Source organism: Ooceraea biroi, chromosome 12, assembly GCF_003672135.1.
Source record: "Ooceraea biroi isolate clonal line C1 chromosome 12, Obir_v5.4, whole genome shotgun sequence".
In the NCBI taxonomy this organism is placed as follows: domain Eukaryota; kingdom Metazoa; phylum Arthropoda; class Insecta; order Hymenoptera; family Formicidae; genus Ooceraea; species Ooceraea biroi.
Genome location: NC_039517.1, coordinates 2,361,493 through 2,376,942, shown reverse-complemented (window position 1 = coordinate 2,376,942; position 15,450 = coordinate 2,361,493). Strand labels below are relative to the sequence as shown.

Below are 15,450 nucleotides of genomic sequence, written 5' to 3'. Positions count from 1 at the left end.
AATGCAAATCAGTGAATGAAATCGATGTTGTTACTTTATTGCTACTTTATGTATGCTTAATTTTATAGCCAATATTTATGCAAGTTAACAGGATTTGTTATAGTGAAATTGTAAGTTGTCAAACTTCATTAAATTATGATTAAAATAATATAATAATATAATATTAATATAGGTTAAAAATCCACTTATATGTTTCTTCTCGCGCACAACACAGCTGTAAATCATTAATTCACTTCACACACTACACACTGCACTACACTATTATTAATAATAGTATGCAATATATATGCTGCTGATCACACAACGCGTCACATACACGTATAAACTGCGTTAAAATTGGCGCCTATCTTCTGTTAGAAAAAGAGGTACTATCACTATCCTCTTTCCTCTACATCTCCTTTGGTCGCGCATGCGCACTCCATTTTCGCTACGGAAAATTGGGAGAGTTGCGCTACTGTATATACTGTGACCCTACTGCGATAGATCGCGAGGTTAGTACGCTCCTGAAACGCGGAAGGACACATGCGCCACGCATGCGCGCTCCGCCCACCCGCGTGCTTATTCACCTTTATTTTTGGCACGCAGCGGAGAGGAGAAGCGGTTTGCCGCTGGCGGTTTGTTTGTCACTCGCGAGGATCGCGCCGACGTGTGCGTGCCATACGTGTATTCGACCACGAACGATGTCGACGACATTCGAGAAGAGCAACTCGTCATCTTTGACGAACGGCAGCAGCAGCAGGCTCTCGGAGACCGGGCACGAGGATGAGCCGGCGAGGTTCTCGAGGAGGATTCGGCTGAACGAGTGGACGTTCAGTCTATCGCTGCTGGCCCTGTCGCTGTCGATCGTCCTGGGCAAGCTGTGCGTCAGCTATGGTGAGTCACGATCGCGCATTTGCATTTCAAATGTTCAAGTCGGGCCGAGGGAAAACGGTCCTCGAGGCCGAGGCGACGCGACGCGTTCGTACGTAGCGGGCCGCGTCGAGGTTAGACGACTGGTCGGTTCTTCGTAGCTGCACCGCTGAGTAACCTGGTGCGGCACGTCAAAGTGCGAGAATAAATATATTTTTGGTAATTATGTACTTTAACAGACCCAGCCCCGACGACCTTGACCTTGACATATGTTGTCAAGGTGTCACCCTCCTGAATGACCTTGAAGAGGTTTTAGCCGTCGCTCGTTGTTTGTTAAAAAGTTATAAACAAAGAAAGTTTAATGATTTCGCACGAATTTTTAGCTGTCCACGTGAAGCAAGAACATGATACTGACATATATTACAAAGGTTACCTTCCCGAATAACCCGCACTAGGTTTTAGTCGTCGATCGTTGTTTATGAAAAAGTTATTAACAAAAGAAATTTCGAAAATATAGTAGTTATTTTGAAAGAATATTGAATATTGAAAGATATAAACGACGAATATGTATATGAACGAAGAAAGGAAAGTCATTTAAAGCAGTGAATTGTTAATATATAGAATAGTTTCTTTTAATATAAGTACAAAGTATTCTTCACTTTAACCAAAAGCACAAACAGTTAAATACAAAGTATTCTCTGCTTTAACTTAACCTAACCTAACCTAACCTAACCTGGTTAGGTTATATTTTCCGAAACTGGAGTCCCGGACAGCTCGTTTTCAGCCCGCTTCGCGGGAGGGCGGGGGGGAGGGGCAAAGCCCCTCCCCCCGCCGGGGCCAGTGTAACAGATTTCACCGTGCAGATTTTGATCACCTGGTACACGCCACGGATTTCGGCGGGGGGAGGGGCAAAGCCCCTTCCCCCCGCCCTCCTGTGAAGCGGGCTGAAAACGAGCGTATGTGTCCGGGGCTCCAGTTTCGGAAAATATAACCTGACTCAAACCTATTTCTGATTTAAAGCTAAAATTCCATCAAATATACTCTTTCGTAAACGTATATGGTATCGTAAAATTATGCTTTATTCATTAAACATTTTTGTTAATAACTTTTTAACAAACAACGAGCGAAGGGTGAAACCTAGTGCGGGTTATTCAGGAAGGTGACCTTTGTAATATATGTCAAACTTAAGTCCTTGCTTCGCGTGGACAGCTGAAAATTCGTGCAAAATTATTAAACTTCTTTTGTTAATAACTTTTTAATAAACAACGAGCGACGGCTAAAACCTCTTCAAGGTCACTCAGGAGGGTGACCTTGACAACATATGCCAAGGTCAAGGTCATCGGGGCTGGGTCCGTTAAAGTACATAATTACCATATTTTTGAATATAATAAAAAAAATATATATTTTTTCTCACTTACTGCACCAGCTGAGCGGTGCAGCTGTAAAGAGCAGACGGAACATTATGTGCTACATTACGTGCTCTTTGTTTTGATTCTGTTGAAAGGGATGTTCGCAGCTCACATCTAGCTCACATTTCCACATGAGAGGAATCGAGAGTTGATTACGCGCGACGATACGACGTACGTCATGCCGGGTTCATCTTATTGGATGTGCACAGTTGTTTTTATTTTGCTTTCGTTGGAGTTGCCCACGAGATGAGAATCGTTCAAGGAGCAACGTACTCACGTCTGCCAATACGACGTATACGTTTCGGGCGATTACTCCCCCAAAAATATATCGTTTTCGAAATTGTTCAAGCGCTACGAATAAAATAGCCGATAAAATAGTCTCGTTAATCTACATCGAATATTCTGTGGAATTAATTTATTGATGATGATCATGATTTATTGTTTTGTGTTGTGCACCGTTAGGCATGTTCCTTTCAGTTACAATTTCTACATTTAATTTTTTTGTCTCTTCTCTGTCTCTGTCTTCTTCTCTTGGAAGCGGGAATATGTAATTGATGCTTAAGGGGATCCTGGAGTCGTCTGTATTACCGGCGGAATTGGTCGATCTTACTGTACTAATTACTCTTTAATGATTGTATAGAATGAAAAATCCTTCTCCACGATTAAAGTATACAAAGAAATATACCGAGCGAAACTCGACTTTATGTTAAAAACGACAAAAAATTTTACAGTTTTATTATCGGCTTATTGTGACGTCACCTCGTACATTAATGTTCTTAATATAAATGTTTTGCAGTTTGTGTGGCCAAAATTCGATAATCGCAAGGATGGAACAAAATGAAAGAATATGGGAAAGCTTTTAGAAATGAGTTTAGAAGCCTAGTGTAAAAGTAATTAGTGCAGAAAGATTCGTGATCATTTCGTGCCTACGTATGCCTGTGAAATCGTGGCTGAATAAAAAATTCTGATTTTTTTTCCGTTTGGAAAGTTAAGTCCTGCTTTTCACATTACATTATTGTGTGTACTTTCATCGTGGAAAAGGATTTTTCATTCTGTAAATTCAATAAAAAGAAAATGCAGGAAAATCACCGATTCCGCCGGTAATTCAGACGCCGCGACGGAGTTCACTGGCCACTCCAGGATTCCCCTTAACAGGAAAATTAAGTGGAGAAACGTGTGACTGGAAAATCGATAGATTTAATATATTTGTGTATAAATTAACTTAAGGCGATCACGTTGTTCCGCATACTCTTAACAAAGAATCTTACATCTGTGTATCTCCGAATTGTGCATTTGACATTATTAATTAACGATCGATGCTTCCTGTGCAAATAAAAACTCGACAAACTGGCTCAAGGTAATCTGTTATACATTTGTTTTTTTATGTTACCATCACAAATATTATTCTGCCTAATTTCGTTCCACTTTCATCTCGAAATCGACCGACTGTTCCGTTCATGTTCCTCTTCTCGATAAAACGTTACGTCTCGCAATGATTAACTATTTTGTAAGCTTCACCGCATAACTAATCGCATAACTAATACCGCAGATTAATACCTACAGATTAACTGCGACTTGCAGAGGAGCGGATCGCGTTCCCCCCGTGGCGCATTCCAGAGACGCGGAGTTTAAAAGGCCGCAAGCACGTCGTCGCACACGTGCGCTCCGCGTTCTCGAGTCGTATTTTTATACACGTGGCCCATTTGCACGGGACGGGCGAGATACGCGTTTTTCCACGATCGCCGTTCCTTCCGCTCCCTCGAGACCTCCGCGCGAGTACACACACGCGTGCGAGATCTGCATCATCGCCCGTGACCGAATTCAGCAAGGCCGCGTCACCGCCCGAAAAGTATCCGTCGATTTTGTAACGAAGCGAAAGCGCAAGAAGGAGAAATAAAAATTAAAGAAATAATTCTCTGCACGTCAGTTCTGTTTCTTATTTTTGTTTTTGACTTTCATCCATCTAAATCTTTAATAAAAATTGCAGAAGCTTGTGAATCAAGACAAAAGCGTCGTTTTCCACCTCTCGCGTAATCCCTTTGGAACTCTGATTAATTAAGATGACGCACCCACAGAAAAGATTTCTGGACTTAATGTTATTACTCTTTAATCTATCATAAAATAAGATCGCTATAGCGACAATCATATTTATTATTGAAAAGAAGCATATTTTAATCTTGAATAGAAAATTCGAAAATCTAGATTCAAATAATCTTCGTGCTATCTCATTCATTTTCTCAGAAGGATTTAGATACAAATTTCTAGCAAGTTCAAAATATTCTTGATTTAAGAATATTGTGAGATCTAAAAGACATCTTATTCTATTCTTCTAAGAGAATTTGTAGAATCTGCACAAAACGGCCAATATTTATGTGTTGCAATCGAAAATCGGGAAAGTGTTTCCGTTATTTACAATGAATAAGTGCAAAAGATATGGAAATGTCTTATCTCGAATCTTATTTCTCAAGTAAGTATATTGTATATACTTACTTACATTTCCATATCTTTTAATATTTCTTGCATTGTAAATAACAGAAACACTTTCCCGATTTTCGATTGCAACACATAAATATTGGCCGTTTTATCGGAATAAAGGACGCAGAAGCGCCGAGTCGACGAGCGACTGTGAAAAAATGATGCGTCGACATCGACAAAGCCTACTATAAAGTGGCGCTAATATCAAATTATTCTACATAGAAGAATATATAAGCATAAATTTGTACATGTTACTCTTGTCTGAAGACAGTAAGACAATCTTATTTAATTCGAGAGAGAAGAATAGAAATTACTGATTTAAATAAAAAATTGTTTTATTTTCATATTTTTTATACTTGTAATACGATTAAATTAGTGAAGAATATTTTTCGTCTTGTTATCAGAAATCCTTTCTGAGGGTGCGATTGTTCTTTTCAAATTCACTCACGTGTTCTCTGCGAAAGACGGACCTAGTACCTGGAATATTATATCTCGCTGATGTGCGTTGCTCTGCCCCCAGGGAGCCCCTTGTCATCTGGCAATCGATACTCCATACCGTCGACGTTCACGCAAATGTATGACAGGATACCGAGCGTGTCCGGTTTACCGAAACTCGACGTGAGACGGTTGACGTTGTTGGGTAGCGAAAGATTCGTGAACGTCGGTAACGAGTACGCCGGGGCGGCTGCTAACGCGCTACTCACGTTTTATCAGCAGTACTCGTGGCTCCTGGAGGCGACGGTGTGCGGGCTTTTAGTCACGAGCTTCACCTGGTTCATCATCTACAAGGACAGCAACGTGCCCGGCATCAACCCGCCGTACCCCTTCAGCCCGCCTAGGCGGCGAAGGTAATCCTTTAATCTGATCACGAATTTCTTGATCCGTAACAATGAAATGTCTGTTGCTCACGTTGCATCGTCACGTTGTTTCAGCGTATACAGTTACTCTGCAAGAGAAGGTCCAAGGATCCAGGTGAACTATCTGGTTGGCATGGTCATCGGGATACTGTTCTTCATCCACATGTGCCTGTAACCCGGCGCTCGCAACGACCGCGGTCCTCCAGATTTTTCTCCGCGTGTAGCATTATTTATTTCGTTTGTCATTGCGTTATCATCGATAACGCCGCGCTTATCTACGGGTTGCCTTCGTCGACGGTACACACGAGGAAGATACCGATGAAGGATCAGCTGTTAGGTCTGCCAGCGTGCGACGCTTACGCCATTTACTGTTAACGCTTTCTAGTTTTTTCTAATTTCCGGGCGAGAAGTTAGAGTGAAAAATACGTGGCGTAGACGCGCGAAGAGTACAAAGACTTTGGATTGGAGTAACGCAGCGAGGGAGAATGAATTTTCTGATTGATAATCTCGTTATCATTCAGACGAGACACAAACTGTCCAAGTACAAAACTCTCCGGTTATCCGAAATTTTATACGACAATCCACCAGCATGTTATCTATAAGTAAGACTGATTGTTTGTCTGATAAAACGACATTTATTCATGTAGTCTAGCATAAGTATTGCGAGAAGCTAGAGCTCGACCTTGTACGCAGGATATACGTTCTTTCGTCGCGCTAAAAAGGTATTTAACGCGCTGCTCGCTATATGATTCGTCATGTTTGAGATTTAATTAATTAATTCGTAACGTTTAAGGGATGATTAAAATCTCTCGTTGGATTTTTTGTCTCGTCATTTTCGCACTGGGCATCTAATATTTATTTAATTATTGGGCATCTTATATTTATTTAAGTACTAGATTATTCCGACGAGACGAGAGTTAGAAAGTATATAAGCGCGAGTTGCAGCTCCGCGCGACTTCCAAGTGAACTGTTACGCTGTTCAATTTCAAGTATTCTGGGCTGCTGAAAATTATTGCAATGAAGTGCAAACCGACGCCAAAGGAACGCGGGACGCTTTCCCACGAATGATTGCCTCGCGTGATAAGCTTCGTCATTTCCAACAATTATTACACAAGTATTACGTATGTAGTAGATGCGCTGAAAAACAAGGGCTTTATTTTTCAAACGACTAATTATAGGACTAATTAAGCGTTAAGGTTTCCATTGTAACATAAACGGTCGCTACCGCGAGCACTGTACGCTCGCACGGCATTCTCTCGAATGAAATCTCTATACGAATTGCCTGTGAAATGTAACAATAATTCTAGTTCAATTAAACGCTTAAGTTATATTTCTCTATCAAAAATAATTCTAGTGGCTACATTTTTATTTTATTTTAAGTTGCATTTTTTATGCTCAGTTTTATCCCTTATAAAACTGTAACGAAGATTACACAGGCCGACATTTTTAGACTTTTTGTCTGCTGTTTGAATATAAAATATCATTTTCGATGTATTTTTTCACGCTGAACACGAATCCGGCCGCGAAATTGCTCTATAACGTCAGGTTTTTGAGAAAAATGAGGTTAAAAGTGTCAAAAGTGACGTTTTTTGCCATTTTTATGAATTTTTCGCTGGTAAAATAAATTTTATTTTTTACTTTCGTTTACGCCATCTTAAAGTGCCAACTTTTATCTTTAAACTCGATTTTTCGAAACTCCGTAGGATTTTTTCGCCGAGTTAACCACTCCGCTGTCAGACGAACATTTCAGCCTCCGTAGCATTCGATTTTAAGTATTTATGATATTAAGTTATTAAGTTTATATGTGCCTATATGTACTTATATAATATCTTTTTAATGATTTAAAAATTAAAAAATGAAATTATAAAAATGATTAAAAAAATGAAAATTAAAATGATAAAAAATGATAAAACAATTTAAAAACAACAAAGCTAAAAACATTTTTAAAAAATCAAAAGAGTGTGATGTAGGCTGCCTCCACGTGGTGCACTCTGGTAAACGTAGAAGGTTTGTAAAATCGCTCCTACTGCGGCTAAACGGTCTACGAACAAAGAACATGGTGCAGGATACTGTGTTTGCATCAGTAAGGTATAGTTAATTTTTGCTCGTGTAAAGTACATTATACACAGAAGATTAAAAATGCCAGAATCTCATTTGGGAAAGCGAAATGTAACCCACCCAGAAGTAAAAAAACAGTATATACCAAATTTTATTGAAATTCTAATAGTTTTACAAATTTTGGTCCGCCATATTGGATATGCCATTTTGAATTTTTAAAATCTTATTTCAGAATTGGATTCAGCGACCTCAAAAACCTTCATATTAAAATCATTATTATCCAGTTCTGAAGTTTTGTTCTCCAAGTACATTTTTGGCACGAAATGTTCGTCTGACAGCGGAGTGGTTAACTCGGCAAAAAAATTCCTACGGAGTTTCGAAAAATCGAGTTTAAAGATAAAAGTTGGCACTTTAAGATGGCGAAAACGAAAGTAAAAAATAAAATTTATTTTACCAGCGAAAAAATCATAAAAATGGCAAAAAACGTCACTTTTGACACTTTTAACCTCATTTTTCTCAAAAACCTTACGTCATAGAGCAATTTCGCGGCCGGATTCGTGTTCAGCGTGAAAAAATACATCGAAAATGATATCTTATATTCAAACAGTAAAAACCATGTCGGCCTGTGTTATCGACAGGATGTTGGAATTCAGAAATCTAACGCAGAAAAGTCGAAAGTTCCAGGTGCGATTTTGCGTAAAATCGCAAAGTTCCTCGCGTTCCGTCTCCCAAATCGAGAATTAAAAATTTTTCTCACTTTCGGGAATTTTTTTCGACTTTCGGAAGCGCGAAATGTGCCGGAATTTTATTTCAACAATTGCACAATATTAAAATCAAATAATATCAAATCTTTCAGTCGTCAGACTCGCCAGCTGACAGCTGAAAAATTACAAAAATTTATATTAGCGGATTAAAAAATTAAAAAATAACGCTGCAAGCCGCAAGAGAGAGTTTTACAGCGTGTCAATCCCCTGTGACTCTGACATCACGACCAAGATGGCAGCTTGGTGATAGCCAACCCTAACTGATGTCGAAGTTCACTCCTCTCTCTGTTGAAGAAGCAACGGAGACGCGGTCGGCAATCGCCAGATGGGACCTGCCCTGGACAATCCAAGCTGAAGGGTCGAAAGGGTCGCGCCCTTCCCTTCTCGTTCGAACCGCGCGCTCATGGACGACGTATGCACTTTGGACCGTAGACTCCGGGTGTGACGTAACGCTCCCCCACCCCGCCCGGTGGCGTGCGGTATAAACGCTTGCATAGAATTACGAAACGGTCAGTACGCTTGGCTCGGCTTGGCTACGTCGGTGGTGGTTTTATGCTCTCGTGCAAGCCCTCGTGCTCCCGTCCGTCGTGTCCGGTGTGTTCCTCGCGAAACTGCCTCTCGTTCTCCGCTGTCCCCGCGGTGTTTCCAGTCTGCCTCATCAGCTCTCGCGGGACCTGAGACGCGCGTCCTCGCCTGACCGCAACGACAATGGACAATCCGACCTGTAAGATACACAACTCGGACGACTTCAACCGGATCACCAAGGGGATCAAGGTTGCGCGGTGCATGCAGACGTCCTCGTGCTCCGGTAAGCCCCCTCGCGCAATCGTCGTGGCGAGTTTGGTTCACTAGGTCCTCCTGTGTACGTGCATCGTCCACTGTTGTCCATATTGTTCAAACAACGTAGTGATTTGATTTTCCAACTAGCTTCTGAAGGAGGTCTTATATTATTAATTAATATTATTAATATTAAATTATGATGAAGTGAGGCAAGACCCCTTCTCCGCAGAACCCGACACGGCGCAAGTGTTTACTGAGCTGGTGGTGTCCGACTCCCTGTGTTGTTCCTACTGCAACACCGAGTTCGAGGACAAGGTGCAGCAGAGGCTTCACTACAAGCTCGACTGGCATCGTTACAACCTGAAGCAACACCTGAATGGCCTCAAGTCCATCAGCGAGGACAGTTTCAACAAGCTGGCCGGTGATGGTACGGCTCAGAATTAAATGTACAAGGTGCAGCAGGCGACGCAGGTGTCGCAGAGTAGCACGAGTACATAGATCCGTCCGGATCCGTCTGTTTCAGGTGACATGTCTAGCTTGTCCGGCAGCGAGCTGGAGTCTGACAATGAAGACGACACTGGCACTTCGGAGACCGGGACTTCCAACGATCAGGCGAAGAACGAGCCGGCGAGTAGAAACAGCGTGCAGCCTGGTAGGTCCAAGAAGACCTCGGAGAGGCGCGGGAAGACGGTCGAGTCCGACTCGGACATCGAGTACATCGACGAGATAACGAAGGAGCAGAAGCTGCAGGCGGTCGCCAGCCGTCACACGAAGGTGTTCTTCGAGAACGACGACGGCAACATATTCAGCATCTACCGGTGCCTGCTGCACCACAAAAAGGTCCGTCAGTACTAATATAGTTTGACACTTTGGTCACTCTGGTTAAAGTTGGTCCGCTCTGTGCCCTTGCGAGATCAGGAAAGCTGTAATTTTCGTTGCAGGACATTCCCCAGAAGGATAGCGAGATGATTGTGCAGGCACTGGACAGTGGCAAGATGACCAAGTGGACGGTCATCATGATCGGTGGTGGTCACTTTGCTGCGGCTGTGTTTCAGAGTACGTAGAGTCCGCCTTAAACATATTTTACAAATATGTAAAACAGTATTATATTTTATACAACACATCAAAACGTACAAAAATATTAGGAGTGTGATTTAGTTTTGAGGGTTTTGCAACAGATGGCTGTAGTGTCAGTTTGTTCCAATAGCTCTTTCCGATAACTGTTGTTTCTTACAGTCTTGACATTATCCATCACATTTAGTAGCGTTATAGCAATCGTGTTTATATCATCGTAAAAATGCAACTTCCGAAACAGCATTTTCGACATGCGTTGCTTTTGTTTTTTAATCGAAAGAAAACTGCGGCTGACGGTTATAGAATTCTTGTGGAAACTCATAAATTGGTGATTCTGCCCCATCAATTAAGACGTGTGAAGGACAAAGAACGCTCGGGACAACCAAGAAAGCTTGAAAATGCAGATTTCCAAGCATTATTGCACGACAATCCAACAGAATCCACTTCAGAACTTGCCAGAGCATTAAATGTTGATCGTACAACAGTTACATGAAATGGGAAAAATTCAGAAAGAAGGGAAATGGGTTCGACATGAATTATCGGAAAGTGCCATTGCGAACCGGTTGAACATTTGCATTTCGTTGATCGCCAGGCAAAAAAAGAAGAGTCTTTTGTCTCGGATTGTTACTGGGGATGAAAAGTGGATCTATTTGGATAATCCGAAACGCAGAAAATCATGGGTGGATCCAGGCGAACCGTCAACATCCACTCCGAGACGCAATATTGACGGTTGAAAAGTAATGCTCTGTATTTGGTGGGATAGTGTACTATGAGCTGTTAAATCCGCATGAGACTGTCACGGCTGATCGTTATCGACACCAATTGTACAAGTTGAAGCAAGCATTGGACCAAAAACGACCACCAATTGCGAGTAAACGACGGAAAGTGATTCTTCTTCGTGACAACGCTCGACCTCACGTTGCGTTATCAGTGAAAGAAACACTGTTAGAGCTCGAATGGGAAGTCTTACCGCACCCCGCGTGTTCTCCGGACATTGCTCCATGCGATTATTATTTGTTCCGGTGGATGCAACACGCTTTAGAGGATACACACTTTGATAATTTGGAAGAAGTGCGAAAATTCGTCGACGAATGGATCAACTGAAAAGAAGAGTGATTTTATCGTGGTGGAATCGATCTCTTGCCAGAAAGATGGGAAAAAGTGATAGAAAACGAAGGAAAATATTTTGATTAAGGTATTCATTCATTATCATATTTAAATACATGCGTTTTTGAGCAGAAAAAACCCTCAAAACTAAATCACACCCCTAATATATATATAATATAATTAAAAATATATTTTCATCTTGCAATATTACACTATATCTTTTTTATCACATTTTATCTACTTGGCAGACGGTGAACCGATCGTGCACAAGACCTTCCATTCGTACACCGTACGGGCGAGGCAAGGGTTCGCCCAGAGCTCCCGCGCGAACGGCGCGAAGAGCGCCGGTGCAAGTTTGCGAAGATACAACGAGATTTCGCTCATTCAAGTACGTTGACGGAGCGAAATTCGCAGAAATTCGTAAATTTAATCAGCCTGATGTTTGAATTACCTGGCGAGCCGTGAGTAATGACGCTTGCGTCGCTTGCTTCACAGCACGTGCAGGAGATACTGGAGTCGTGGTCGACGCATATCAGTAACTCCTCGGTGATCCTGTACCGGGCGGTCGGCCGGTACAACCGCACGGTGCTGTTTGGCGGGAAGAATCCTCCCTTGGACAAGAACGACTTCAGGATAAGACCGCTGCCGTTCCCCACGCGCCGGGCCACGTTCAAGGAGGTGATGCGGGTGTACGACATAGTGAGCACCATGGAGATCTACGGTGAGCCATCAGAGTCCCCGTAATTAAATTAAATTCGCGTTCACGCGTTTCACATCCGATGCCCTCAGGCTCCGCGAAAGATTTCACGGACTGCTTCCCGAACTCCCCGCGGCAGCCCGCGCGCAAGAAGGCCTCGAAGCTGGAGGTGATGAGCGGGATACCCGAGGGGGCTGTTAGCGCCGACCACAACTCCCCGGAGAGTAACGATAAGATTAAAACGCCCACGGCGCAGTTCACGCCGGAGAGGCAGCACCGGAACTCCCGGCCGCCGATAGACCGGGCGAAGCCGAGGAAAAGCCCGAATCGGCCGCTGCCAGGTATGTACGTCAAACTTGAAGCGAATTATGCGTTGAGAATATTTATTAAATGTATTAAATTAATTTTGCTATTGGTCGTTCCAGTTGCATCGATTTAAATTTTCCCCAAGCTATTTTCACACCGGACGATCATTGAGGGCGATCTTTATTTCGCAGATTACATCCTCCAGCTGGCTCAGTCGTCCTCCGAGTCGGAGGACTCGAAGCACAACCCCGCGAACATTGCCCTGGTCGAGCAGGACTGCGAAGTGGATTTCGTCGAGAACCTGCTGGCGTTCCAGGACACCGTGCCGAGGTACTTGAAGAACAAGAAGGCCTATCGGCAGAAGAAGAAGGTGAAGAAGGAAGGTGAGTCTCCGCTTATAACTTACGAAGGAACATTTTCATATTTTCCCGCGTATTATTCCGCCTTTAATCGCTTCGTGTCGCGACGCTCAGCTCCCGTGATCAACGAGGTCTTGCTGGACGCTAAAACGAAGCTGTGGAACGCGTGCAAGGTGGGCGACGTCGAGCTGCTGACGTCGGTCGTCGACACGCTGCTGGCCAAAGCTAAGGAGTGCGGGCAGCAGGATCGGAAGGACGACGCGGCGTCGTCCAACGCGGCTCTCGTGAACACGGAGGACGTGGCGAAGTTGCTCAACGACACCAACGAGGACGGCAACACGCTGCTGCACCTAGCGGCGCTCGGTGGCCACCACGACCAAGTATGGTGAGTGTCTTCTCTGAAGCAAACGGCATTTCGACTGATCCTTCGCACCGATTTGCTTGCCAGGTTGCTGATGGAGAGCGGCTCGAATCCCTGCAGCAAGAACAAGAAGCTGCAGACGCCATACGCAGCGGCGAGCGACAAGAAGACGAGGAACACGTTCAGAAGATTCATGCAGGCGAATCCGGAGAAGTTCAATTATCAGAAGGTACCTTAACGCTGATGCAAGAACCCTGAAGAGCTTCGTTATTTCTTCGAGCCTGCTTCGTCTCTTGCAGTCGCAGATACCCGGGCCGCTGAGCGACGAGATCGAGCAGGCGGAGGCGGAGAAGAAGCGGCAGCTGAGGAAGCTGAAGCGTTTCAAGGAGAAAGAGAGGAGGAAGGAGTTCGAGCTGAAGAAGCAGGAGGAGAATGAGAAGCAGAGGTTCTTGAATCTCCCCGACAAGGAGAAGGTATACTATAAGCGATGATAGTTTCCCAGTTCGCCGACGCCAACATTTCACCCGTCTTCTTCCGTTCGTTCCAGAGAGCACTGCTCGTGGGGACTCGGATGCTGAGCGCGGGCTACACCGCGCTCTCTCGTTGCTTCCAGTGTGCCATCGACATGAACGGCCTGGTGCCCTTCGAATACGACAACAATCGCTTCTGCTCGATGCCGTGCCTCAAGGAGCACCGTCTTCACAAAAAGACTGTTATCTGATGGTGCATCATGTCTAGCTAAACCAACTACTTTATACTATACACGTCAATTACGCACACTGTCGTGGACATGATCGGCGAGTCATGTTCCGGGTTCATCAATTCAGTCATTCGGGACGATGACTGAATAATCGGACGGGGGGCCGAGGTCGCTGAACGAATAGTGATAATAACGAAATAATAATGATGGATCTGATTTTTCTGATGAGTATCATATTGTTACGTATCACTATCGCGTATTGATGATAATGGATGAATGCATGTACGTCGCATTCGTTATCGCAATAACGGGAAGGAAACGTGTGACCGACCACGTGGTATTATTTATGATACGATATAATTTATGATATTACGTATGTAATATATAACCGTTTATATGTAAATAAATGTACCGCAATAATGATGATGAGGAAACTTGTTAAACATTTTCGCATATTGTTTTCTAATAAATCATGATTTGTAGCAAGCATACGGAGTGACAGTAATTCCCCTCTGTGACAATGGAGATTATTTTTACCAAGGATACCTCAAAATATGAAGTAGCTGCCAGATTTCGATTAGAAATAAGGCGGTTAAAGCGCGTAAAAATATTCATTTCAACCCGTCAAGATATAAGGGTCGAAGAAGGTGGAGGCTCGTGGCGGAAACGTTTCTGAAACTAAGTTTTAAGGGGGGAGCCTGCTTTAGAACGCTGAAAATAAGGTATATTTTACGAATTGTTTTTGGAGAAACTATACAGCGGATCATTATAAAACTTTGATGCATTTATTAGTACATGTTTAAAGATAAAAAAATTATTTTTTGATTTGAATATATCGCTTGTAGAGGTCGTCCTGGAGAAATCTTAGTGCAGCCGCGTCGCCGGCATTGCAAATTGCTGAGCATTCTCCTGCCTCCAAATTTCGTCTAAACTGAAAAATTGAAATATGTTCTCGTTATTTATGAATTCCCATCGTCGATGAACCAAAGAGAGAAGAAAAAAGTTGAAAAGTGCCAAAATGGTGGAGCTTAGAACACAAAAGTACGATTTTTAGGCAAAGTTTTTGAACTTTTTCATGCAAAAATAATTGTTTAACTTAATGTTTTTATGAATATTAAAGGTTCATCGACGATGGGAATTCATAAATAACGAGAAAATATTTCAATTTTTCAGTTTGGATGAAATTTGGAGGCGGGAGAATGCTCACCAATTTACAATGCCGGCTGCACTAAGATGCCTCCAGGACGACCTCTACAGGCGATATATTCAAATCAAAAAATAATTTTTTTTATCTTTAAACATGTACTAATAAATTTATCAAAGTTTTATAATGATCCGCTGTATAGTTTCTCCAAAAAAATTCGTAAAAGTATACCTTATTTTCAACGTTCTAAAGCAGGCTCCCCCCTTAAGAAATAAACTGCGGGCGCCTGTGGAACGGCAACCCGGCACGCATCCCCGCGGGGGAAATTCCCAATGATGGCGCCACGGCCCCGCAAATGCTCGGCTCGTCGCCGGCCGGCGAATTGTCGTCGCGGGGGTGGGCGCAGAAATTCGGTTCCAGAAATCGCCGCTACACGAGCCTGCACTCTTTTTATCCCCATACTGTTTAACAGATCAAAGTGCATCGTTAAATCCGAGGCGCGTAATAATT

The 15,450-nt window shown here is 43.1% G+C and overlaps 2 protein-coding genes across 2 annotated transcripts; both read left to right on the top strand.

Annotated features, from left to right (window-relative positions):
• The first annotated feature begins 561 nt into the window (after positions 1-561).
• LOC105281947 lies at positions 562-6,938 on the top strand. Its single transcript, XM_011343540.3, has 3 exons — positions 562-873; positions 5,254-5,581; positions 5,666-6,938. The coding sequence occupies exons 1-3, from the start codon at positions 681-683 to the stop codon at positions 5,763-5,765; spliced, it is 621 nt and encodes a 206-aa protein (XP_011341842.1). The 5' UTR covers positions 562-680; the 3' UTR covers positions 5,766-6,938.
• Positions 6,939-8,818: 1,880 nt separating this feature from the next.
• On the top strand, positions 8,819-14,285 carry LOC105281945 (ankyrin repeat and zinc finger domain-containing protein 1). Its single transcript, XM_011343539.3, has 12 exons — positions 8,819-9,220; positions 9,422-9,619; positions 9,716-10,032; positions 10,134-10,248; positions 11,622-11,761; positions 11,869-12,094; positions 12,163-12,411; positions 12,568-12,759; positions 12,850-13,120; positions 13,184-13,325; positions 13,396-13,569; positions 13,644-14,285. Exons 1-12 carry the CDS (start codon positions 9,121-9,123, stop codon positions 13,815-13,817), a joined length of 2,298 nt encoding a protein of 765 aa, XP_011341841.1. The 5' UTR covers positions 8,819-9,120; the 3' UTR covers positions 13,818-14,285.
• The last annotated feature ends 1,165 nt before the right edge of the window (positions 14,286-15,450 follow it).

What these genes read in the sequence shown, in the direction of transcription:
- LOC105281947 (XM_011343540.3), top strand. Translation starts at nt 681, where the DNA reads ATGTCGACGACATTCGAGAAGAGCAACTCGTCATCTTTGACGAACGGC. An exon ending in CAAGCTGTGCGTCAGCTATG is followed by an intron (nt 874 to 5,253) that starts GTGAGTCACGAT and finishes CTCTGCCCCCAG; the next exon opens with GGAGCCCCTTGTCATCTGGC. An exon ending in AGCCCGCCTAGGCGGCGAAG is followed by an intron (nt 5,582 to 5,665) that starts GTAATCCTTTAA and finishes ACGTTGTTTCAG; the next exon opens with CGTATACAGTTACTCTGCAA.
- LOC105281945 (XM_011343539.3), top strand. Translation starts at nt 9,121, where the DNA reads ATGGACAATCCGACCTGTAAGATACACAACTCGGACGACTTCAACCGG. An exon ending in GCCTGCTGCACCACAAAAAG is followed by an intron (nt 10,033 to 10,133) that starts GTCCGTCAGTAC and finishes TTTTCGTTGCAG; the next exon opens with GACATTCCCCAGAAGGATAG. An exon ending in ACGAGATTTCGCTCATTCAA is followed by an intron (nt 11,762 to 11,868) that starts GTACGTTGACGG and finishes CTTGCTTCACAG; the next exon opens with CACGTGCAGGAGATACTGGA.